This window comes from Suncus etruscus, chromosome 2, assembly GCF_024139225.1.
Source record: "Suncus etruscus isolate mSunEtr1 chromosome 2, mSunEtr1.pri.cur, whole genome shotgun sequence".
NCBI classification, from domain to species: Eukaryota; Metazoa; Chordata; class Mammalia; order Eulipotyphla; family Soricidae; genus Suncus; species Suncus etruscus.
Window position 1 is genome coordinate 137477206 of NC_064849.1, and position 27495 is coordinate 137504700.

The following is a 27495-nucleotide window of genomic DNA, read 5'->3' on the forward strand; positions in this document are numbered from 1 at the left end:
TTCTGGCTCTGTGCTCCAAAGTAATCCCTGGTGGTGCTTAGGGGACTTTATGTGCTGCCAGGGATTTAACTGGGTCAGTGGGATGCAAAGACATACCTTATCTTCTGTACTATCTTTCCAGCCCCAGTACCTGTAATTAAATAAGTTGATTTTTGAGATCAGATAACCAAAGGCTGATGGCTACAGTGCCTCTTTCATTGAATTCAATTTGACTTCTTTCAAACTTATTTTCCCAGCTTGTAGCTGAATGAGTAATTCTAAAATATTGGTTAAAAACAGTATAAATTAGTGTGACTCTTAAAATACAAAATTGTGTCTTTTGTTCAGTGTAAAGGAGATTTACTTGCTTTTAAAGTGAGTCAACAAAACCCCTGGAATTATGGGAAATAGACCTCTGTGGTTTTTTTTGTCTTTTTGGTTTTTTGTTTTTGTTTTTTGTTTTTTTTGTTTTGTTTTCTGCATCAAAGGCTCTCACTTCCCAGACTTCTAATCTTTGTGTACTCTTTATTTTTTGTGATCACCAGGTTCTCTTATTCAAGTACCTTCTGTTGAGAGGGGGAAACTTAGTAAAGTTCGCCTGGGTTCATTGTCTTTGAAAAAGGAAGGAGAAAGACAATGCTTCTTATTTACCAAACACTTCTTAATTTGCACAAGAAGTTCTGGAGGAAAGCTGCATCTGCTCAAGGTACTGGTTTCTCAGGATTATTTCATTGCTGTTCCATACACTGAATGGGGGCATTGAGGGCAACTGAAGGATTCCCCATTCTCTGCAGCAGAGGAGTATCACAATTTGCATAGTGAGATCACATAGAGTTAGAAACCTTGACATTCACGTTGTACCCCTTGCATCCAAAGCAACAGATATTTAAGTGTGCATTACCCTGAATATAATAACCTAAACATATTTTTAGTTGTTGACTGAGTTATACAAACTTGTTCAACGGCTACAGAACACTGCTAGCATATTTTCTCACTAGAATTTTATCTTGTTCTACATCAGGAGTCAGGAAACTATGGCCCACAGCTTGATGATTAATTTTTGTTTGTCAAGATCTCCTGGCTCATAGACACGTTTATTTTTCTCTGTCTTGTCTGGGACTTCTTTCTTTGTTTTAGAAATGGCAGATTTGAGTAGTTATGATAAAGATCATGGAGTTTGCAAAGCATAGAAGATGTCTATTTATATAAATATTTGCCTCTGTACCTTCTGTGATTCGTGCCTAAATTATTGTCCCCTGATTATAACTTTTTTCCCCTTCACCCCTTTCTGGTTTTCTAAGCAGAACCCTCAGATACCGTTTTGTAAACCATAGTCTGCCTGACTGGCTACATTTTATAAATGTTGACAGTGAAATTGGATTGGTGGGAGAAGAATAATGAATGATGAGTTTAATTACTCTGTGTCTGTTTAATTTTGGAGCCTAAAAATTATTGATGATGCAGAATTGATATTTTTTCTTCTACCACGTCTAGAATATGAAGTTTATAAATTATAACTCACTGGGACTGGAGAGATAGTACTGAGGGTAAGGTGCTTGTCTTGCACATGGCTGACCCGGGTTTGATTCCTGACAACCCATACGGTCCCTCAACTACCCCCAGGAGTGAATCCTGCATACAGAGCTAGAAATAAACTCTGAGGACCACTTGGTGTGACCTCAAAACAAACAAAAAATTTCCTGACCTATGTGAGACTGTAAATAAATAAATAAATAAATAAATAAATAAATAAATAAATAAATAGTTGATTTCTTTCCAGACAGGTGGAGTTCTCTCTCTGATAGAATGTACTTTAATTGAGGAGCCTGATGCAAGTGATGATGATTGTAAGTCACACTCTATTACTTAGAATTATATTCTAATTAAAACAATTTATTTATTTTTTAAATTAATATCTTTACTTAAGCACCATGATTAAAAACATGTTTGTAGTTGGGATTCCGTTATAAAAAAAGAACAACCCCTTCACCAGTGCAACCTTCCCACCACCAATGCCCCCCATCTCCCTCCTCCCCTACCTTCTGCCTGTATTTGAGACAGGCTTTCTATATATTCAAATTAAAACATTTAAGTCCTACAGTTTCCTGTGTTTATAGCTAAAAAGAACTCCTCTAGGACACAGGATGGAGGCTGAGAATAAACTTCCTGAAGTAATTTATTTGCCAAAAAAAAAATCTTTTGAGACATTTAACCCAGGAGCATTATTAACCCTTTTTGGAAATTCACCTTTTACTGATTTTTTTTTCTCATAATAGTAATTTTTCAGTGGAGAAAGACGAATTAGAATGTTACAGTTCTGTAGAGTATAGAAAATTTAAAATACATGAAGTGAGAAGACTAGAATCCTACTCAGAGTAACTCACTAAACGCAGCCGCTTCACCTGCTTTAGAGCATTTAGTAATGTCATCCTCAGGCATCAGAAGCTCATACTGCCAGCCTGGGAGCCTGAATGTGAATGCCCACCTATCAGAGTATTAGAATTATGGGAAAGCAGCTTCTGTTCAATTGTTGATTAAAATCTCATTATGTGTTGAAGCCAAAGCTTCTGGGCAAGTTTTTGGACACTTGGATTTTAAAATAGTAGTGGAGCCACCTGATGCTGCCCCGTTCACTGTGGTGCTGCTTGCCCCTTCACGCCAGGAGAAAGCAGCCTGGACCAGTGACATCAGCCAGGTAAGCCAGTGGTTTTGGGTCACAGTTTTAGTTTTATATTTCATAGCAGAAACTTTGGGAGAGAATTTTTAGAAAAATTGTATTTGCTTATTGTGGTTACTAATATCACAGCTTACCTATCTTCATATATTGGGATCCACTTTTGTGATTTTTCTGGTTTTCTCTCCAATTACTCCAATTACTGGAAAATGTAGTAATTGTATTTTAGTTCCTGTCATGTTTTGTACAGATTACAAAAGTAGTCAATTGGTGGATCAATGGTTAGATGACCCCATTAGTAATAAACTCTTCAGAGATTCCATTGCACTTTTTGAGTATTATAACTTGAGGATGAGATTGGTGAAAGACAAAAGCAACTAACACAGACTGAAGGCAGAAAGATATGATCTGTGGTCTGAAATCTGCAAATGGTTCCTGTATTTTGTACTGAGGACATTTGGGAATGTATTTGCTTCTTTTTCGTTTCTCAACAATGCCCACTTAAGGACTTGATGCCTTTATTGATGCCTTTATGCCTTGATTTTGAAAAATGTCTAAACTAGTACTGATTGAACTTAACTATTCCTAAAACCAAGCTCTACATTCATTTTTCTTCAGTAAACAATAGAGGGGAAAAGTGAAGCAGTCTAGAGAAAATATTAATAACAGATTTGATGAATGTCTTCAATGTTCTTAATTCAAAGACGTTACAAGTGGAGAAAAGCATATTTAGAGGATTCATTTCATTTCCTCCCCTTTTTTGAAGAAGGTCATAATCATGTATGTATGAACTTTGTAATAGGTCTTTAGATACTTAATATTTTTAGTGTGACTGAAAACTAAGGGGAAGTAGAAGAAAGAAAAAATGGCAAGAATAACTTTTGCTTGTTATTTAATAGACCTTCTCATATTTGACTTTTAAAATGGTATTTTAAAATCAAGCACAGTACTAGTCCTATTTCCAGTAGAAAAATCTAATGAAGTTTGGGAAGCTAAATGTTTGTCTCCTGTTACAAAACTTCATTGATTCAAGACTCAAGCCTAATCCAGGCCTTATCATAGCACTCCAGATCCTCCAAAGGATGCCAATTTTTTTCTTTCACACCTTGGGGACTGCTTTGATGCTAAGACAGCTAATTTTTAGGTACTTCTTTTTTGGCTGAGAAAGTAATTAAAATAGGGGGTTACTATAAATGTATAATTACTTCCTATTAATACTTTCACCAACTCCATATTGTATCAGCCAATACTTTTAATCTTTGTAATGTAATTTTTACCTTGAGAAACTTTGAGTAATTCACTGATCCTATGAACATCTATTGAGTGGTAACCAGGTGCTACAAGGTATTGCACAGGTATCTGGAATTTGGTGGTGAGCTCTGCACTCAGAAGACAAGTAGAAGAGAAGTAGGCTACTTAATGGAATGAAAATTTCATGGTAGTTTTGAAGCTAAAATAAATAGAAACTAATGGAAGAAGGCAAGTTTTTTTTTCCAATGGATTCTTTTGTCTGTCTTATGACATAACTGGGTTTCCTAAAATATACCCTAGGGAGTCTGGTGAGATATAGTTATACAGAATGTGTACCCTTTGAGGTCAGGGATGATCCTATGCAAGGTTCTTTAAACAAAGAATCTAATAATTCTCTGGCAAAAATATCCAGGCAAGTCTTTTCATACACTACATATGAGGTAGAATAGTGTAAATTTCTTCTGTTTCTTGAAGTTGCTATGACTTATATGTTAAATTGCACCACATGTTATCTACAAGTGAATAGGAGAATAATGCTAACATAAAGTTCTATTTTTTTGGGTGATGATCATATTATTTGTGAAATAACTATTTAAGAGAATCACGATATTGTGTGGCCTTGATGTTTAAGATTTTATTCACCCAACAGGTATTATTATGCAGTGATTTTAACTGGTAGCCATTATTTGAAACTTGTGGTATAGGATAGGTCATAGGAATAAAAGGGCCAACAATATCCAAAGCATTTGTTAACCTTATATAACTTACATTCATGTGTGAGGAAGATTGAAAATAAATAAAGAAGTTAATAGATAAGTGCAGATTGGAGAGATAGTACAGTGGGCAGAGCACTAGACTTTCATGCTGCTGTCCTGTGTTTGATCCTTGGCATCCCATATGGTCCCTTGAGCCTACCAGGAGTAATCCCTGAGCACTAAGTTTTGGGGTTGTGGCCCAAAAACTAAAATAAAATAAGTCATGGCAAATTATTTGGTGTTACAAATGACATGAGGCAGGGCATGCAACATTGAGCTATCTGAAGTAGATATGTGTTGATAGCATTTTAAAGTGTGAATCTCATTCTGAAAAAGGCATATAAGCAAAGATTGTAGCAAATGATAGAAAACAATATGCAGATATGTAATGAAGAGAAAAATCTTTCCTAACAAAGGAAATTACCATTAAAAAAAGTCCAAAATAGAAAGCTACTGCATATTTTGAGGAATAGCATAAAGATTGGTGTGGATATAATGGAATGTGTGAGGAAAGAATAGAAAAAGTGAAATAAGAGAGGTAGCCAAGACTAGAAGCCAACAATAGGACCTTCACTTATTTTGAGTCAGATAAAAATCCATATAAAAGATTTGAACAAGGACCGGAGTGATAGCACAGTGGTAGGGCATTTGCTTTGCATGAGGCTGCCCAGGAATGACCTGGGTTCGATTCCCAGTGTCCCATATGGTTCCCTGAGCCAGGAGTGATTTCTGAGCATATAGCCGGAGGAACCCCTGAGCATCACTGGGTGTGGGCCAAAATCCAAAAACCAAAAAAAAAAAAAAAAAAAAAAGATTTGAACAATGGAATCTCATAGTCTCACTTAGGCTTGCTTCATTTACTTTGTTTTATTTGGGGGGAGGTCTGGAATTCACATCCAGTAGTGCTAAGGGGCTGTTCTTGGCTCTGTGTTCAGATTAATCCTGGTGGTGCTTGGGGACTGTGTGCAGTACAGGATGAGTGCTTTATTCTCTGGTCCCTGACTTAGATTTAAAGAATTACTAGGGTTGCTCAGATGTTAAAGGCAGAGTGGAGCTGGTAAAAATAAAAAGAAGGTTTTTTTTTGGATTTATTCTGAAGATAGAATCAATGAGTTTTATTGAATAGATTAAATTTTGGATCTGAGACGAAAATGAGAACTTGAGAAGTAGTGTGGAGTTTTAAGCCTGAGCAAATGAATGGATGAAGTTGTTCTAGACTGAGTTGGGGAAGAACACTGGAGAAACCGTTTGGAGGGTAACTGGGTAAAGCTTACTCTGGGCATGCTAACTTTCAAAAATGGAGTTGTTAAAATAAATATAGAAATACAGAAGCCCACTATTTAGAGGTCTAGTAAGTAGACTCTAGTTAGGTGGAGTTTCAGATTGTGGGATTGTTGAAATCATCCAGGTACTGAGTGAGAAAGAAATGAGAAGAGGGATAGTTACTGAGTGAGGGGCCAGGGAAAATAGCAAAGAGGATGGAGAAGGAACCACTAATATTTTTACAGGATAAGCAGGAAAATGTGGTGAGATGGAAGTCACGTGAAGAAAATGTAGCCAGAGGAGAGGGACCTATCTCTTGACCACTGATACAAAAGGCTCAGTTTAGTCCTGAGTGCTTTGAAGTACTTAGAGAATTTGCTGATGCAGGATTTGAATGGTGAGTAGTTGGTAACACAGAGTGCTTTGGTATTGATTGAACCCAGCCTTCAGCTCAGAAGCCTGTAGTCCAGCTGGCTTTGTTTTCCACTAAATCACTGCTTATAGCATTTTTCTTGTATGGGAAAAGATAGGTCTACACTATCTTCTATAGAGATTGATACAATTTTTCAGTCTCCAAAGTTTGACTCAAACATATTTATTATTAATAACATGAGCCTACAGAATGTTTAAAAATACACTGTTTAATATTTTATTCTATAAGTAAAAACGTGGATCCACAAAGGAACAAAAAGTATTCCTGACACCTAACATATGAAATAAATGTTTATCAAAGTATTTTTCCATAGATACTGTATTAGAATATCTGAGGGCTTTTTTAAGCATGCAGATTCGTAAGCCTACAGTCAGACACCTTCCTCCGCCCCCAGATTTAGCAGGCTCTACAAATTATTTTGCATGTTAAATTGCAAATTTTTTACCTAAAAAACCCCAGCTGTTTCTATTTTTAAAACTCCTGCATTCCTTTCATACAGGAATAATTTTATAACTTACCTATTAGTATATATTTATCACTTTTCCTTTTTCCTTTATTTTTATCTTGTAAGATTCTCATATATTTTTCACATTTGTGTCTTCTAATAAGCAACATGTATATATTTAATATATCATATACATTATGATATATTATGCTATTATACATATTTTATAACAAAATGACTTTATAGTCAATAACTATATAGTTAGATACATACATATGCGTACCACATTAACTTACCAGTATTCTAAACTTTTAAAAATAAGTAGGCAAGTGTGCTGCTCCCAAGTTCTAGCACCAAAATATGACCTTACAATATCTTTGTATTGTTTGTCTTTTTTCATGACTCCTTATTGGTACTTCTTCACTACACTGGGTCATGTTGGTACTAGGACTTGATCTCTTTTATGATTCATAATTTGTCATTTTACCAAATTGCTTCAAGAAATATAACTTATTTCACTTCTTCATTAGCAAGATGTCATTTTCCTCTAAATTTTGCCCATGTTGAGGTTTACCTCATTGATAACATGTTCTAATGTGAGTGGTATTCCTTCCTAGAGGGTTTATCATTTATTTCTATAATTGCCTCTATATATACATTTTCTATTATTTCCATTGATGCCTACTAATAACCCATGGACACGGATATTTTCTTTAAATCAAATCTGAAACATGATCCATTCACTTATCTTTTTTGGGGGGGATTCTTGCCAAATATTAATATTTGGTGATTTAAATCCCTCTTGCTATGCTGCTGTATTGTGTTATACAGATCATATGTGGCTTTTTATTTAAGTTGATCAGTTCCTGAGTATTGATACAATTCTAGTTCCACATAAAGCACTCTATACAAAAATTAAGACTTTTGACTTTGCCAGGTCTTTCTTTCTCTGAAGCTGTAATTTTTAGAAGTAACAATTGCTTCAGTGATTAATTACACCTTCTGTTACACCAGCAAGGCCATAATTAGCTGCTGGCGCCTCCAACAAAACATTCAAGTGGCTAATAGTTTTGACCAATAACCCTTGCCTTTTTAATCTATTTATAGGGGCAAATTTGAGGCTGAAGATTTGACCATTTATCTCAATGTAGTGCATTCATTTGTGCTTGCATCTCCATCGTACATAATGATGTATTAAATAGATTTTTCTGTAATTATGAGTATTAGCTAAAATGTAGAATTAAAATTCACCTTTGAGCTTCTTGGTTTGGGCAGATGTATCAAAATATAGACCTTATATAGGTGAATTTGTAGCACACTGACAAGCTTTTTCCCTTAAAATAGCTTCTTTGTAATGAATGGGGATATTTCTTCTTTAACATAAAAAGGTGAATTGAAAAAGGTAAATTGAGTCTAACCTTTATCTTTATTCCCATTACTTAGAAACATTTAGATGGCAAAACTTAAGAGGGCACAGCCTGGGGAGATATCTCAGGGATCAAGGACACATGCATTTGCATAAGTAAGACTCTCAGCTTCAGTCCCACCACTGCCTGTGTGCCTCAACTCCACTGGAAGTGATTTTTGGGTCTTCTGAACTCTACTAGGATGACCCCTTTTACAAAACATAATGAAATAATAGTGGATCATAGGTTTTTGAGCAGACACTTCCATAGAGAGAGACTCAAAGTAGCCTTCAGAAAAGTCACTCTCAATACTTATTTCAGGACCAGCAGGAGCAGAATTACCTGGGGGTAGCTATGAATAAACATACTTCCAGGCCCATCCTACTTATAGTCATTACTGACCAAATTGGACCTAATATGACCTAGGAGTCTGCTTTTATTATCCTGTGAGTTTCCAGATTTACTGTAGTTCACTGAAATTCAGTGAAACCTTAATGTTATATAACACTGCTTTTTGTTATGTATTTCTTGAGGGGATTTGGGCCATACCCAGAGATGCTCAGAGCTTACTCCTGTTTTTGTGCTCAGGGATCACTTTTGGTGATCTCAGGGGAACATATGTGGAAGAACTGAGCTGTGATTGGGACTGTGTAAGGCAAACACCTTAACCCTCTTGTATTTTTAATCTCTTAAATGAGTGAACTATTCATTTCCCAAGGACTCAATTGCTTCTCCCCAAGCCAAACAAGGTACCAGCTTATATGATCATGATTATATAGTACACCTTTCAATATACATTCATAAACTTTTTTGGGGGGGTTGGGTCACACCTGGCAGTGCTCAAGGGTTACTCCTGGCTCTATGCTCAGAAATCACTCCTGGCAGGCTAAGGGGACCATATGGGATGCCTGGATTTGAACCACCGACCTTCTGCATGCAAGACAAACACTTTATCTCCATGCTACCTCTCTGGTCCCATCATAAACATATTTATGTAGACAAATTCTACTGTAGTTTAATCCCCACCCCTGGAATTGAAGTCTTTTTTTAGTGTAGCATTAGTGAAAATATTAAAAGTAGTGAGGAAAAGGATTGATGGGAAAGTAATGGACCTACTACCCAAGGAAGTTTTATTTGTTCACCCCTATATTGTCATGGAAGCCTGCCAATGGAGCCTTAATGAGAACCCCATCTCAGAATCACTCTTTTAAAATGTTTGCACACCATATATCTGACAAAGGCTAATATGCATGCTATATAAAGAAGTCACAAAACTTAATAACAAGAGGCCTCAAACAGTATTTTAGAAAAATAGGCAAAAAGAGAAATAGACATTTCACCAAAGAGGACATACTGACCAATTTGTTCAAAAACTAAATACCCAGTGAATGACAGGGAAGTGAATAACAAAGATATAAAATACAATAAAATGCTACTTACTTCTAAGGAAAAAATGAAATATTGCCATTTGAACAACATGGATAGAATTGATGGGGGTTGGTGTTAAAATAAGTTAGAAAAAGAAAGACCATTTCATTCTTATACAGGATAGAAAAACTCAAAGCAAGGGAAGAAAACAAAGCTAAACAAAAGCAAACTCTTGTACTCTCATGGAACAACTGATGTTAATAGAGAAGGTGTGGGGAAGTGGATGTAAAGTAAAGAAGTTCCAACAGATAGTGATTGGGGGTGTTCATTCATATAAAAAAGTTGTGAACTCAGGTTCATAGACATATATGGTCTTGAAAACAATAGCAACAAAGTTCCAAAGGCAACATAATGGGAGAACTCATTCACATAATTCATGTGAAGGCTTGAAAGGGAAGGGCCTTGGGGTTCTTGGGAGAACATGGGGGTACACTGGTGACATGTATGATGTTGGAATTATGTGCAGGAGAAACCATTATTTAATAGCCTTGTAAAATACAGACTATAAAATTTCCCCAAATTACCTTTCAGATAAAGAAATGATATAATGAGACATAAGACAAGGGTTAAGGTGATTATTTTGCACATGGTTGACCCTGATTGGATCCCTAACACCACAAATGGTTCTCTAAGTACCTCCAGGAGGAATCCATGAGCACAGAGTCAAGAGTAGCCCTTGAGCAGCACTGGATATGACCCATCAGATATGAACCAACCATTTCCTTAACCACAAACCTCAAAAATTTACTTGTATATTAGAAATAAGGTATAATATATTTTATACATGTAAATATATACACATCTGTGTATAATTAAAGACTATGTATCAGTTGTCAAAGGCATTTTATTCAGATAGAATATAACTTTATTATGTGGTCTTTCAGCATAGTTTAATTGCATGTATGTTTTATTTTCTTAAAATTTGAAAATAAATTTTTCTATTGAAAATAATTTTAGTGCTTCTCATAATAAATCAGAAAAGTTTACAAATGAGATCTGACATTAGCTAATGAAATATTTGAAAGTGGTCATATAAATCTCTTTTGAGTATAAGGCATTTATCTCAATTCCAAGTCTGACAAGGTAGAAGACTGAGCTAATTCAGACCTTCTCTAACTAAAACCAGAAATGTTTAACACATAGAATCAGTATAATAAGTACATTTAATATTTTGAAAATATTTACAGGTAGAAAAGAAAATCTCTAGTTGACAGAAATAATAAAGGAAGTTAAAGTTGGGTCAGAAAGATTATAAACTGAAAATATAAAAGTTTGGAGATAATTTTATTATTTATTTTTTGAGAATAGTTTCCCACAAAGTGTTTGGTAGTTCTGGGGCCACTCCTGGCGATATTTGGTTGGCACTGCTCATATTCAGTGATTCTAGAAGTTACGCTGTCAACTGGAGATGCTTGTGGGACCATCCAGTATCAAGAATCAAGCCCATTGAGCTATCTATCTTCCTAGTCCTTGGAAATGAATTTAGATTGAATATTAGTCTCAAGAGCAAGAAGTACTTACAAAAGGAGTAATAAGTGACTTTTTTCCTTAAGGAAATGAGATCAGGTCTAAGTCCTGAGCATCACTTGCCATGGCCCCCAAAATAACAACAACAATAAAAATAATCCTCACAAAAATAAACAATCAACCCCCCAAAAGAAATCCTGTCAAATCCAGAGTACTTGCAAAGAATTTATTGATAAGTTGTAGATACATATAAATAAGTCAAAGAAGATTATCAAAATTTTCTGTATTATCTTAAAAAGAAAAAAGAATAATAATGGAAATTTATACATGTTAGAAACAGGAGAAACTATATCACCAATATATCAACATAATGTCAATAGAAATTATTAATAAAATATGAGAACATATTGGCAAAAAGACCTATCTCCAAACAAACCAACTGGGAACAGACATGAAACCAATATTCTTTGTTTTGTTTTGTTTTGTTTTGTTTTTTAGCCACACCCTGTGTCGCTCGGGGTTACTCCTGGGTATGTGCTCAGAAATCGCTCCTGGCTTGGGGGATCATATGGGATGCCGGGGGGATTGAACCGAGGTCTGTCCTAGGCTACTGTGCTCAAAGCAGACGCCTTACTGCTTGCACCACCACTCTGGCTCCCAACATTATTTCTTTTTATTTTTTTTTCTTTTCTTGGTTTTCAATTTTGGGGCCACACCCATGACTCTATGGTAAGAGATAATTCCATATTGGGGGACCACAAGCAGCATTATATATAAAAATCAGGTGGCCCTATGCAAGGCATTTACCTTAACTACAGTAGTATCTACTCACATTACCATTTCTATTCTGAATGCCCCATAGCAAATCTTGCTGACAGAAAATAAATATGGAAGAACAATTGCCATTACTCTCTATATAGTATTATACTACCAGAAAATTGTGACCTGGTAAAATTGTGGTCAGATTTCTTCGAAATACATCTTTTTTTTTTTTTTTCAGTTTTTTTGTTTTTTGGGCACTCCTGTTGACGCTCAGGGGTTACTTCTGGCTATGTGTTTAGAAATCGCTCCTGGCTTGGGGGACCATATGGAACACTGGGGGATTAAACTGTGGTCCATTCTAGGCTAGCACGAGCAAGGCAGATGCCTTACAGCTTGCGCCACTGCTCCAGCCCCTCTTCAAAGTACATTTCAAGAAAATACAGTTCCCCTCTATCTTATCAGATATTTGCCTAGGATAAAGTTGGTACACAATTTTGATGTTTGGTCATTGTATATATTCATGTAATTTCCCTGATAATCTACTTATGTTGGTATTGTCCATGTGAACATATAGGTGAGAAATCGAATTGTTTTTGTAATTGCAATAAAAAAGTGCATTACAATTGTTTTTCTGTTTTTGTTTTATTAGTTAAATAAATGCATTTTAGATCACTGTGAGATATAATTGTGTATTTTTCATTTTGCAGTGTGTGGACAATATACGATGTAATGGTTTAATGACTATAGTATTTGAAGAGAATTCCAAAGTTTCTGTGCCACATATGATTAAGTAAGTTCAATAATCTTTTCTCTTACTTTTATTCAAGATAAAATTGGCAGAATATGTAAAATCCTAATTTGCCATTGTAGGTAATAAGATTTTCAAAAGTGTTTTTTTCAGCAGATTTATAGTTTATTGACTCACAGTATGTAGAAAGTTTTTTATACTGTTATATACGCCTCCACTTGGAACAAAAACTTATTTAAATTTTAAGTTTATTGTAAAAATTTGTATTGTTACAGCCAGATGTGTAGGATACATTTTTATCTAAGCTGGAAAGAGTACAGTATTAAGTACAGTATTAAGTACATTGCTAGTGACTAGCAATGGTTTGATACTTGAGCCACACCAGTATCTATCTTGCACCCCCCCCCCCAAAAAAAAAAGAATTACTAGGTGTGCCCACCCAAAGAAAATAAATTAGGTTGTAATAGATGTAAAATCACTTTATTTTTATTTGTTTTTGGATATTTATGGGGAGCACACCATGTGTTCAGTGTTTTCTTCTGGATCTGCACTCTGGCGTCACTCCTTGTGTGCTTGGAGGACCATATTGGGTGCTGGGAATCAAACCCAGGATGGCCACATGCATCCTTCCAGCTGTATTATTGCTCTGACCCCTCGCAGGATCACTTTAATGATTTTCACTTTCTTTTAAAATTACTAATTCTAATTGGTAATTTGAGTTTGTTTTTCTCAGGATCACTTTTTAGATGTTTATCCAAAAGGAATTTTTATTACAAGTAATGCATTGTATCTTTCTTGAGAGTTGCTTAGGGAATGAAAATCCCTTCAAATATAATAAAGGAAACTTAAATAATATGTGGTATATTTTCTTTATTAAAATGCAGAGGTGTAATCACAGTATGAACGACTTTAGTATTGTTAAGTCAGATCTATTTTAATCTGTTACTGATTACAATATTTTTCTTCCTAATAGTTTTATTAAAATGATTATAGTCTAAATATTCAAAACTCAAACTGTGGTTACCATGCAACATCATGACATTTAGTAGATTACAAATGTCCTTTAAGTGTTATTTAATTTATTTTATGCTTTACTTATTTATTATTTTATGCTTTATATTGTGTGTGGGTATATCTATAGCTATATAAATATATATTGTTTTAATATTAGAGATACTAGATTAGAAAATGGCAGTTTCCAGTGGGAGAATATGTATAAACTAATTTAGCTATCTTGTAGAGAATGGATAAATCATTCTAAGGTCTCCTTTTCAAATGAGAAAATGATTTAAGAGGAAAGTATAGTGGGTTGAAAATCACAGTGAGAAGAGCTCTCCTTAGTTTCAAGAATCTCTAAAGATTCACTTGGGTATTTTGTTGTTGTTGTTTTGGCCACATCCTCAGGCATATTTACTTCTGGCTCTACTCTCAGGAGCAGTGCTTAGGGAACCATATGGAGTGCCAGAGATAGAACCTGGGTTCCTGCAAGGCAAATACCTTACCCACTGTACTATTGTTCTGGCTCCTCACTTAGATATTTTGAGCTCAGTTAATATTTCTGACAGGCCCAGGTCTCTGGGGCCTGTGCTTCAGCAAGGGCAGCAGAGCTGCTCCTTGAAACGCACTTTCAGGCTAGGACATACTATTTTTCCTCTTGCAGTGAGCATGCTCAGATGAGAGGTTTCCATGAGTAAGTTAAAAAAGTTCTTGATCCACTTTTTTTTTACCCAAAAGGAAATAAAAATATAATTTAAAACTCCTCAGGGGCCGGCGCGGTGGCGCTGGATGTAAGGTGTCTGCCTTGCCTGCGCTAGCCTAGGACGGACCGCGGTTCGATCCCCCGGCGTCGGAGTCCCATATGGTCCCCCAAGCCAGGAGCGACCCCTGAGTGTCACTGGGTGTGGCCCAAAAACCAAAACCCCCCCCAAAAAAAATCTCCTCAAAGAGTTGAAAAGGACTAATGAAGGATACTCACAACAAGCCCATTGATTGTTGGCCAGCAGTTGCCTCACCAAATGTCTCTGGCCCTGCAAGGATCCTTTAATCAGGCCGTGAAATCTAGGACTTTGTCCATTCGTACTCGATTTTAAGATGCTCCCCACAAGGGGAGCAAGAACTCTCAGAAGGCACCTTGAAGACTTCAGGCTGGACTAGTCTGAACTCTCCTTTTCTGGAACCCTACTTAATTTCAGCCTTTGCCTCCAAACATTTGCTCCTCTGGAGGCTGCCTCTCCCCTGGCCTCATTTACCTTTTGTAATTGATGTGTATCTGAGGCTGAGTACTGTGAGCACAACCAAAGGTCACTAGGGATGCTGAGGGATCTTTCTCCCATTTTGGGCTCAATCCACCAGGAAAGGCTGTCCTGAGTTCCACTGCAAGAGCCTTCTGTGTGGGTGAGATGAGAAGCATGAGGAGTCTCCAAATAGGAAGACTGCAGAATAGAAAAATGAAACACCATACCCTGTGTTTGAGGAGAATCTCTGGAATGATTCACCGCCTACATTTCATTCATCACTTTCTTTTTATTAAGACATTTTTTTTAACATTTCAGTATGTTAGAAACATAATGAATACATAACATCTTGCACAGTATATGGATTCAGCTGTAGTCAAACAAAAAAAAAAGGATGTCTTTAAGTCCCCTAATAAGCTTAAAAGAATGCCATGAGTTAAACATGTTCAAGAAATTAGAATAAGAATGACATAGTGGGGCCGGAGAGATAGCATGGAAGTAGGGTGTTTGCCTGGCACGCAGAAGGTCAGTGGTTCGAATCCCGGCATCCCATATCGTCCCCTGAGCCTGCCAGAAGCGATTTCTGAGCACCAAGCCAGGAGTAACCCTGAGCGCCTCCGGGTGTGACCCCAAAAAACGAAAACGAAAACAAAAACAAAACAAGAATGACAGAGTAAACTGTATTAAAGTATGGAAAGGAAATGACAAAAATAGGCATAGTTATCAATATAAAATATAAAAATATATAATATAAAATATATAAAAATATATCATATAAAAATATAAAATATAAAAAAATCAAAGTGATAGTCTAAAAATCAGTTTTAGGGAAAAATAATACAATGTATTAGTTTAATTAAGAAAAAGGGGAAGTACAAATTTAGAAATGGGGGTCAAGTACATCCCTCCACTCTGAGGGTTCAACTGTGACCTTCAATGTAGGACACACTCATTCCAGCTTGGGCTAGAGCATTGCTCCTTTTTTTCTTCATGGGTCTCTTCTCTCCTTCCTTTGCTCACTTCCCCTTTCCTCAATTCTTTCTCCCTCATCCTATAAAACATTTACTTTTTAAGAAAGTTACAAATTATCATAGAAAAAATGACGATAGTAGTACTGATATTTGTGTCTAACTCTTTCTTTTCCATTGGGAGACTGACACCCATTAGTTTTATTGTTTGTTTTAGGGCCATACCTAGCAGTGCTCAGAAACTCTTCCCCAGCTCATTGCTGGGGAATGCTCTTGTCTTGGAAAATGTGTGGTACAAGAAATTTCAATGTAGTTTCCCAAAGTATGTGCTCTGCTTGTTGACCTATCTCTTCTTTCCACCCATTAACTTTTTTTCTTGGCAGAAGTGGGGACTGTAGCCAACAGTGTTCAGGACTTACTCTTGTATTTGTGCTCAGGGATTATTCCTGAAGATGCTCAGGGGATCATAATCTATGCTGTGGTTCAAACTAGATGACAATATAGAAATAAAGCAACCTACCCTCTGAACTATTCCTGTGCCCTTCAACACATTAATTTTTAACCATATTTCTAATATTCTGGCTTAAGAGCATAAGCAGTTCCCCTCCTAAGTAGATCTTTTGACTTCATATTCTTTTTTTTATTTCAATTTTAACCGTGATTTTTATTTTTAATTCTGCTTTACTTTTCTAAGAGACATCACATTTTTGCCCTATCTCCCAAAAAACCAGATTATTGCCCTGACCTACAGATTCTCCAGTTCTGTATAGGCCTTACTTTTCTATTTTTTCTTTTTTCTTTATTTAAACATCTTGATTACACATATGATTGTGATTAGGTTTCAGTCATGTAAAGAACACCCCCTTCACCAGTGCAACATTCCCACCACCAATTCCCAAATCTCCCTCCATCCCACCCCACACCCACCTGTACTAAAGACAGGCTTTCCAGTTCCCTCATTCATTCACATGATTATGGTAGTTCTCTGTGTAGTTATTTCTATAACTGCACTCACCACTCTTTGTGGTGAGCTTCATGAAGTGAGCTGGAAGTTCCAGACATCCTCTCATTGTCTCAGGATTGTTGCAAAAATGACTTTTATTTTTCTTAAAACCCATAGATGAGTGAGACTATTCTGCGCCTCTCTCTCCCTCTGACTTATTTCACTCAGCATGATAGATTCCATGTACATCCATGTATAGGAAAATTTCATGACTTCATCTCTCCTGACAGCTGCATAATATTCCATTGTGTATATGTACCACAGTTTCTTTAGCCATTTGTCTGTTGAAGGGCATCTTATTCTTAATAAAACATATGAATTAGAGAGAGCAGTCAAGTAACAGAATATGCCATGCTCAAATAATCCACTTGAGCATTCTTGTTCTAAGGTAGAGGCTTATGAAAAGCAGCAAATGCAGGACTAGGTAGGTAGGTCACTTGAATTCATGAGACCCTGAGTTCCATCTCTGGGATCTCATGTTCCACCCCCCACTCTAGCACTACCATGTGCAAGACCTGGTGGCCCTTGAGCACTACTGGACATGGACACTGAATTGTTAGACCCCTATCAGCCTCAACCAACCTAAGAGAACTTTCTCAAACCTTTTATGTAAAAACAGATTTTCCTGAGAAACTTGTTTGTCATAAATCTCTTTCCCAGGTATCTTATCTATAGGAAAGATTGGCACATTTCACAGGAGTAGAAGCTTGAAATTGACACACCACCCTGACAAGCTGTCACAAGCCATCATCTTTCCCATCTGTCTAAGGGTCCATTAATATTTCTTAGAAATTATTTAATTTCATGGCTGGGATGTGTAGTACAGCAATTAGGGAGCATGCCTGGTGTATTTTTTTTTTTTTTTTGTGGTTTTTGGGTCACACCCGGCAGTGCTCAGGGGTTATTCCTGGCTCCAGGCTCAGAAATTGCTCCTGGCAGGCACGGGGGACCATATGGGATGCCGGGATTCGAACCGATGACCTCCTGCATGAAAGGCAAACGCCTTACCTCCATGCTATCTCTCCGGCCCCCGCCTGGTGTATTTTTGACACATGGTCTATCCCTGACACCACAGGGTCCCTCCAACATTTCTAGTTGCAGCCCTCAACACTGCTGGGGTAGCTCTGGTAATCCTCAGTACTGCAGAGACAAGCAACACTAGGTAAACTTGTATTTGCTTTATTGTTGGCCAAGGATCACCAAGGAGTCTCTAGTCTTCCTGAGCACCACTTGGGAACACTCTCCCTCTACACAACAAATTATTTAATATCTCCTAAAAAAAAAAAGCCTGAAATTCTCTTTTTTGTCCTTGAGGACAGTATTTTAGTCCGACTTTTATGGCATCCTGGGAATGCCTCATCTCTTCCTGAGGTATATAGCCCTCACATACATGCGGTAAATTTGTTCATCAACTTTCATCTGTCCTTTGTTAACCTGCCATTTATTACCATATCACAGCCACAAATTCTTAAGGGAAGAATGAAATCATTTTTCTTCCCTACCAGAAAGAATCTACAGAATAAAATGAACAGAATAAAATGAATTTTCATTCTAGTCTCTACCATTTATTCTGACCTTCCTCCATCAGAGTGTTTAGGATTTCCACAGCCTTGCCTGACTGTGGGTGGAATATTAGAGCAGCTTTATTAAGTGACTGAGCAGTGCATCCCTGGGCATATGTTCACTCTGTGTCCTAGCCTTGGTGTGTCCTCATGTTTCTGCTTTCTATATAGGTCTGATGCTCGCCTTCACAAGGACGACATTGATATTTGCTTCAGTAAAACACTCAACTCCTGCAAAGTACCGCAGATCCGATATGCCAGTGTGGAACGCCTTCTGGAGCGGCTGACAGACCTGCGCTTTCTGAGCATCGATTTCCTCAACACCTTCCTGCACACCTATCGCATTTTCACCACAGCAGCAGTGGTGCTCGCAAAGCTCTCTGACATATACAAGAGGCCCTTTACCTCTATTCCTGTCAGGTAGGCCTGTTGAGACATTATCATCCTCCTTGTCCCTATGAATCTGCCTGGGCAAATCCACTCTGGAGCTGTTCATTAGGCTGTGACTTGTCAATGGAGAGGTAGTAAGTAGAAGCATAGTGGAAGTTGAGACTCCTGAGGTCTTCAAATGGCCTTTGTTTGCACTGAGCTTATTTGGAAGTTAATTTGATTGCTTTTTTAGACTTATTTTTTATTTTCCCAATATTTTTATTTTTTTAACTTTTGTGCCTTTCTAACTTTATATGTGTAAGAATTAGTAGGGGGTTCTTGTTAAATTGCAGAGTCTGATTCAGTGGATTTTTTCTTTCCTTTCTTCCTCCCTCCCTCCCTCCCTCCCTCTTTCCTCCCCCATTTCACCCTCCCTCCCTCCTACCCTTCCTTCCTTCCTCCCTCCATCCCTCCCTTCCTTCCTTCTTTCCTTCCTCCCTCCCTTCTCCCTCCCTTCCTTCATTCCTCACTCCCTCCCTCCCTCACTCCCTCCCTCACTCCCTCCCTCCCTCACTCCCTCCCTCTCTCCCTCCTTCCCTCCCTCCCTCCTTCCCTCCCTCCCTCCCTCCCTCCCTCCCTCCCTCCCTCCCTCCTTCCCTCCCTCCCTTCCTTCCTTCCTTCCTTCCTTCCTTCCTTCCTTCCTTCCTTCCTTCCTTCCTTCCTTCCTTCCTTCCTTCCTTCCTTCCCTCCTTCCTTCCTCTTTCATTTTTTTTTTGTTCTGCTTTGGGGCCATACCTAGTGGTACTCAGAGCTTATGTCTGGCTCTGAGATTGGAGATCATTTCTGGCAGTGCTAAGAGACCATATGTGGTGGCCAGGATTGAACTCTGGTCAGCCAGGTGCAAGGCAAGTGCCTTAATGCCTGAATTGTTTTTCCAGTCCTGTATTTCTAATTAATATCTATAAGGATTACCACAGGGTCTGGTCTTTTTGTAAATTGCAGGCTCTGATTTTTAGTAAGTCTTAATGGTAGCATTTCTACTAGACTTTTTTGTTATATGCTTTTTCTGCGTTTTAGTTTTTTATCTACACCAGCAGTGTTCACAGGCTCCTCCTGGCAGTTTGGGGGTTTGAACTGAAGTTGGCTGTATTCCAGGCAAGCATTTTAACTCCTGTTCTATCTGATCTCTGCTGCTGGTCTTTGGACCACAGTTTAGTAGCAAAGATTAGGAGAGGTTTCCTATGTGTCTGTGCTCCTTTGGTGAATATGTGGTTTGCAGGTGGCATGTAACTGAAGGCACATCCAGCAACAGTAGTGCACTGCTATCTTGGCCTTGGATACAGGGAACATGCTTTTGAATGATGTCAATGGATGTGCTCATTGGGTGCCATTGTTAATAGCTTTTGTTCTTATCTTAGGTCATTGGAATTATTTTTTGCTACCAGCCAGAACAACAGGGGTGAACATTTGATGGATGGAAAACCCCCACATTTGTGCCGAAAATCCTCTTCCCCACCCTCAATGGCAGTGTCTCGGACATCCTCTCCTGTGAGGACCAGAAAGCTGTCTTTAACGTCCCCGTTGAACTCACGGATAGGCGCCTTGGAGCTGACTTCCTCCTCCGCATCCAGCAGCCCTACCGCTACTCACAGCCCTGCTGCCTCCCCGCCGCCCCATGTGGGCAGAGTACCCTCGGACCTTCACCGAGGCCCATCTTCTCCAGAACAAAGCCCAGGGTCTCTGGAAGAGCAAGTGGATAACCCTCGTGTGGACCTATGCAACAAGCTGAAACGAAGCATTCAAAGAGGTAGTAAGCAAACTCCACACCCTGTCCTTGCCTTTTATCTACTTCTACTTCAGTTCTCTGGAACTCTGGAAAGTTCTTTCTTTCTAACTTTTTTACTTCTGTAAAGACAGTAAATGGCTGGTTGGAAAAGAAAATTCCTGCCATTCTGTAGTAAGAGCCTAATTATAGTCAGGTCTCTCACTGTAGAATAGCATCATAGAAATGGCATTGCTAGAAAATTCTTTGCGTCATATAACTTAGGCTGTTTGGCTGGATGCATCCCCAACCACGAGTGGAATGAAGCCTTAGAACTTGTCATCCAGTGTCTACTTTAAAGAGCAAGATTGCTTTTAGCCTCTCAGGCTGAGAATAGCCTACCCTAGGAGCATTAAAATGATGTCTTCAGTCTAGTCACTAAGGCAACTCTCCGATTCTATTAAGTGCAATGGAAAAATAAAAAAAGAAAGGCACCTATTTCTTTTGTATGGGGAGAGGTAATTGGGCCAGGTGGTGCTCAGGGGGCCCATGTGTTGTGTGTTTGGTGAGATGGCTTCCTCCAACTCTCAAAGACATTTATTTCAGTTAGTATTCATTGTCCATGACACAGACTAGATTTTTGTTTTTAACGTGAGTTTGCCCATTGGGTTTTCTGATTAAATTCTCTAATTATTTCCCATTACAAGTAGAAAAAAATTTTTTTCTCCATAGGCTTATAGTTAGATCTTCTGAGACTTCATCCTCTTCTCTACTCATGCTTTGTCACTGATAAGGCTCCAGGCAGAGGGATTTCTTTTGAAGGGTCTCAAAAAATATATTAGCCACTTCTGCCATAGTCTTAGAACTAGTTCTTTTTTATGGAGAGTCTGTCCTTATATATATGCTCCAAGAGATCAGTCATTTACCAGTCTTGCTACCTCTGTATTCTCAGTGCCATAGCCAGTAGCTGGAAGGGAGTTGGTTGTTGCTGTTATTTAAATTTTATTTGTCACCATGATTTAACTACTATTAATGACAGATTCCATGAATATACAATTCCAACTCCATACCTTCTACTAGACTGCTGCTCTCCACCATTGTGTCAGTCTTCACCTATAACCTCCCTCCACCACCACCACCACAGTTTCCCTAGTAAACTCAGTTTTGTAGACCAGTTTACAGTTTCTGTTGCCTTTGGTCATTTTCCATTTGCTATTTCCTTATTATTCTTCAGCATAACCCCACCCACCCCACCCCCACACATGTGAGAGAGATCATTCTGTATTTGTCTCTTTTTTCTGGATGACTTCACCCAGCTTGGAACCTGCAGTAGAGGTAAATTGCACTATTTTATCTTTTGTTTATTTATTTTTACAGCCGAGTAGTATTACACTATGCATATGTACCTTTTTTTTTAACTTATTTTTGGACAGTTGGATTATTTCCAGACTTTGGCTATTGTAAACAGTGCTGAAATGAACATAGAAGAACAAAATGTCTTTTCTAAATAGAATTTTTGGTCCAGAGGGTAGAGATGCTCTGAAGTCCTGAAGAAAAATTACTGTCATATGAAAGCTTAATTTTAGAATTTTGAGTATTTACATTATTATTATTTTTGTTTGGATTTGGTTGGTTTGGGCCATACCTGGAGATTCTAGGGGATTTTCCTGCTCTGCACTTAAGAATTATTCCTGGTAGTTCTTGGGATCAAATGGGATGCTGGGGACTGAACATAAATCAGCCAAGTTTAAGGCAAATGCTCCACCTGCTGTACTGTCTCTCCTGCCCCAGTGTCTATATTGCTTTCCAAAGCTTTTGAACCACTCATCATGCCTAGCAGCAGTGAGAAGGTAGGTACAGAAAGTAATTTTTTTTTGTTAAAGGGATGAATTATTAGTGTCCCATTGCACATGACCTTTCTTCCTCAGCTTAATGATACAAAGTAGGAACAAGGGAAGGCGACTTGCACTGTTATAATCTTGTGTTCCTGTGATGAAAAAAAATTGACAAGTAAAATAGCAAGCAAATTTTATTTTGGGGGAAGATTTTCTATATTGGAACTTATTTATTTATTGATAACATAAAGATGAGCAGTAAGTTAGTATTCCAATTTTAAGGAGGATCACTCAGATGGAAGCAAAGATACCTGTTTTTCTACCTTCTTGAAGCTTCTATATATTTTCTAGTTCATATCATTTAAATAGGCTTCCTCAGTGAAGTACTTAATGGAATTTTAACTCGAGTGGTTGTCATTATCAAAAGAAGTACCAGTTTTAACTAAGAAATTCTTTAAATTGACAAGGCAGCAACTAAGAAAAAGGAAAGGAGGAAGATAATTAAAAAGTCATTAGAACAACAAGTTTCTGCAGAATCATGATAGACTCTACTTGGGAATAATGAGGCAGTGCACAAGCTGACAAGTGCATCTTGTTTCCATTAAGCACCTAGGTACCTGGAGATCCTTGGAGAAGGATGACTTAGACTAACCTCTGAGCTCCCCTCTAGACAGGATGCCCTGGGAAGTATCAGAGATTCCCATATATCATGAAAGCTCCCACATGCTCCACTTTTGTTAAGCTGCAGCAGATATGAGATGAAAGACCTTGAGATAAGCCTGGATCTTGTCCTCTTCAAGTTAGGAGACAATTAGAAAATATGCATTTTAGTGTCCAGCTTTTCATGCTCAAGGGTTTTGGTTTGATTGCTCCTACCTAGGGATGGGCAAGAGCATAAAAACATCTATTTTATTTTAATTTTTATCAAGAAAACATAAATTAAGAGGAGATTATTGCCCTAAAATGGCTTCTAATATTTTTATTCCCATAAAAACATCTATTTAAAAGTCATTGTATGTCTTTATGCTGATAAATAAAGTGGTGCTCTAATCTCTTATACTAGTTATATGGAGATAAAATTTTATTCTAAGATCAAGTGTTGTAAAAGGAATAGATGTTGAAAAAGATGTCTGGTGTAGACGTATTAATATTGCCTTAAGATCCTGCTTTCTGGGGCTGGCGAGGTGGCACTAGAGGTAAGGTGTCTGCCTTGCAAGCGCTAGCGTAGGACAGACCATGGTTTGATCCCCCTGTGTCCCATATGGTCTCCTCAAGCCAGGGGCAATTTCTGAGCACATAGCCAGGAGGAACCCCTGAGCGTCAAACGGGTGTGCCCCCCCCCAAAGAAAAGAACCTGCTTTCTACTCTTTTAACTATACTTCAGAAGTAAGGCTCCTTGATTATGGGGTAGTTATACTTAATTTTTTTCTCTGAACCTCCATACTGCTTCCCACAGATGCTATGTCATTCTGTGTCTCCACCAAAACATTATATTCCAGATTTGTGTGTGTGGGTGTGTGTTTGTGTTGCATCTTTGTCATCACTTACTCTTTGCTTTTGATCATGCCCATTCTAAAGTATAGGAAATGAAAATCTTTATTATAATTGCCCAGAGATTACATTTTAATTTTACAAAGGCCTCATAGTACTAATATTCATTTGATGGGGGTTTTTCCATAAATGGTGCTCAGGTGGCTATAGACCACTCTTGATTATATTTGTTAACCAGACAGCAGTTTAATACTAGAATCTAAAAATGGGTGCTTGGGGCCGGAGCAGTGGTGCAAGCAGTAAGACATCTGCCTTGCCCATGCTAGCCTAGCACAGACCGCGGTTCTATCCCCCGGTGTCCAGTATGGTCCTCCAAGTCAGGAAGGATTTCTGAACACAGCTAGGAGGAACCTCTGAGCGTCACCGGGTGTGGCCCAAAAACCAAAAAATAAAATAAATAAAAAATAAAAGAAAAGAAAAAAGAAAAAAAAAGGTGCTGCTTGGATCCTAAGGTACCTGAAATCATCAGGACCACCATAGCATTTTGAGGGCAAGAGTGGGGGTGTACCTTGTGGTGTTGGAGAAATGTAGTGTATAATGCTAGGTAACAAATCCAGATCATACGCCCCTCTACTACCTTCCTGGCCCTAAAATATTAAATTCTTTTCCTAAACATATAATCAAAGGAGAACTCTCTTTCTATATTACAATTAAATACTTTCTTTTTTTTGGGGGGGGGGGGCTTCTGGTGGACACCAGAAGGCCTGCTGGATAAATTCTAAAAGAGCTGTAACACTAATTAAATACCTTCATAGTTTTAGGTGTTCTCAATCAAGTTGCTTATTGCCCACCATATTTGATTCTCTACTTTTGCTTGTTCCACATAGATGCTTCAGCATTGGTCATCACATATATGTTCTGGTTTTCATAACCCAAGCCCAGAGTGTGTGATGGTGTAATGCCATGTCATAAAACCATTAGGCCTACTTCCTAGAAGAGGTGATACAAATGAGAATTTTTATCCCTCATAGCTGGAACAAACTGGAAAATTAAATCAAAGAAATTAAGGTAAGTGGAAAGAACTCTGTAAACTTACAGAGGTGGTATCTAAAAAAGACTATCTAGGGGCCAGAGAGGTAGCACAGCAGTAGAGCATTTACCTTGCATGCGACTGACCTGGGACGGATCTAGGTTCAATTCCTGTCATTCCATATAATCCTGAGCCTGCCAGGAGTGCTTTCTGAGCCCAGAGCCAGGAGTGACCCCAGAGTGCTGCCGGGTGTGGCCCCCAAACCAAACAAACAAACAAACAAATAAATAAATAAATAAATAAATAAATAAAATAAAGACTCTCACCTGCTGCTACACATGTTGTACAGAGGGGGAATCATTGCTATATAATATGTAGCAGCTGAAAAGCCTGTCCTGGAAAGGATCCACCCTTGGTGATCCGGGGCCATTTACATTAAGCACTTTGTTCCTTGCCACTTTGCATCTTCATTTTTTTTTTGTTTTCTGTAGTTGTCTTTAAGTTATTTTTAATATATTTGCCTCTCATCTTGCTCAAAAAGTAGCTGAAGTAGTAGTTTAAATAGCCACATGGCACAATAGTATTTCAAAATAAACTCAATGCAGACATGATCAACAAGAAAATTAAGATTTTTCAGATCTAGGGAGTGGTAAGGGGACACTGATTTCTGTGTGCAGTTTTGGAATCACCTTGATTTTGGGTCTGCATATAATAAAATTTTATAATTCATGTGGAAAATGAGACTAGATTCGTGTGCAGACACATCTTGTCTTGCTACAGAGACCTGAGAGCATGAATTTTCACAATCGAAGCACCATAAGTAGGAAACTTAAGAGTTAATATGGTGTCTAATTGCTCTTTGGTGATTTTCTAAAGAGGCTAAGCCAAGGAGTTATAGAATTTAAAAATTTTTTTTTTATTTTACACTGTTTGGACAACATTAGTCCTGAATAGTCCTAGGAAAGTCATGGATGAAACTTTTTCTTTGGCTTGTCTGTGCTTTCAGTTTCAATGAGTATTTGTATATATGTGGTGATGGGGTGGAGTAGCATGCAACAGCATTGAGGATATCTGTAAAAGCTGTGTGTAGGTCTCTGCATGTATGTGTATGTTTGTATTCATGCAGGCTGTGGAGGGCCAAAGTGTTGCTCTTTTAGCGCCACTGTCTAGTCTTTCAAATTCCAAAGAGGCAAAGAAAAGGAAGATGTTGATCTGTCTTTAATTTGAAAGATGTTTGCATGTGCTTTGCATAATGTTAACACTTAAAGCAGTTGGCAAACAGTTGAATAAGGATCTTGTGCCAAGAGTTTATACATTTTTTGTTTTTCACTTTAAGACCCAACCCATACCAACTCATTGCATAATACTGGCTTAGCTCATTAGGTCCAATCTGAGGTCAGCATTCTCTCTCATTGCAAACCACAATTCAGCTCAATAGTTTCAGGGTACTCTCCTTGAAAAATGCTAGCGAGTAGTACAGCAGTAGGGTGCTTGCCTTGCACCCTATGCCATATGGCATCCCCCACCCCACCCAGAGTAATTCCTAAGTGCGGAACCAGGAGTCACTCCTGAACACTGCTGGGTATGGCCCAAAAAGAAAAAAAATAGAAAAATGTCACTGACATTTTGTCCAGTTTATTGTCAATGCAGCTATAATACTGACCCTGTGTTATTTCCTGGCAAGAACATGTTCAATGACATGAAGGGAAATAACAAAAGTTGAGAAATACCCATCAGAGACTATGAACATCTTTTTCTTTTTTTTTTTTTTTACTGATATTAAGAAATTTTATTTTTTTTTTTTATTTTTTTTTTTTTTTTTTGGTTTTTGGGCCACACCCGTTTGACGCTCAGGGGTTACTCCTGGCTATGTGCTCAGAAATCGCCCCTGGCTTGGGTGGACCATATGGGACGCCGGGGGATCGAACCGAGGTCCTTCCTTGGCTAGCGCTTGCAAGGCAGACACCTTACCTCCAGCGCCACCTACCCGGCCCAAGAAATTTTATTTTTAAATATAAAATTTTTATTTAGATTCGATGATTACAAGCATGATTGTAGTTGGGTTTCAATCATAAACAGAACACCCCCCTTCATCAGTGCAACAATCCCACCATCAAAGCCCCACCCCCTTCCAACCCCTGCCAGTACTCAAGATAGGCATTCTACTTCTCTCACTCATTAAAATTGTCATGATAATTGTTAGTGTAGTTATTTCCCTAATATTTGTTTTGAGTCTACATCTGCACTTGTTGCTCTTTGTGGTGAGCTTCATATTGTGAGCCAGTCCTTTTGGCTCTCATCTCTATTGTCTCTGGGCATTATTACGATTTTTCTTAAAACTCATAGATGAGTAAGACTAGTCTGTGTCTATCTCTCTCAAATTCCATGTACATTCACATATAGGAAAATTTCATGGACTATGAACATCTTAAGGAAAAAAAATCAATGATGATTCTTTCCTCCAGCCTAATCTGCAAATCTCTTATTGTTCTCACCTCCTACCAATATTTTTTATTCTTCCCTAGCAGGTAGACCTCACCTCTTAATATTCTACATTTTTCTTAAAAAAAAAATAGTGCAAAAAATCATCCTGGTTTCCATGCAATTGCCACCCAATAGTATATTCTCAA

At 38.0% G+C, this 27495-nt stretch overlaps 1 protein-coding gene and 1 non-coding gene across 2 annotated transcripts in view; one reads left to right on the top strand and one right to left on the bottom strand.

The window, feature by feature from the left end:
* The window catches only part of RASGRF2 (Ras protein specific guanine nucleotide releasing factor 2), a 265084-nt gene that overhangs the window by 138294 nt on the left and 99295 nt on the right, over positions 1-27495 (top strand). The window contains exons 10-15 of the mRNA XM_049766039.1: positions 525-685; positions 1760-1826; positions 2538-2674; positions 12571-12653; positions 18550-18798; positions 20166-20554. Coding sequence (XP_049621996.1) covers positions 525-685; positions 1760-1826; positions 2538-2674; positions 12571-12653; positions 18550-18798; positions 20166-20554 — 1086 coding nt within the window. The remainder of the gene's footprint in view (positions 1-524; positions 686-1759; positions 1827-2537; positions 2675-12570; positions 12654-18549; positions 18799-20165; positions 20555-27495) is intronic.
* LOC126002418 (U7 small nuclear RNA) lies at positions 24572-24633 on the bottom strand. Its single transcript, XR_007493129.1, has one exon. It is a non-coding gene; the product is annotated as a U7 small nuclear RNA (small nuclear RNA).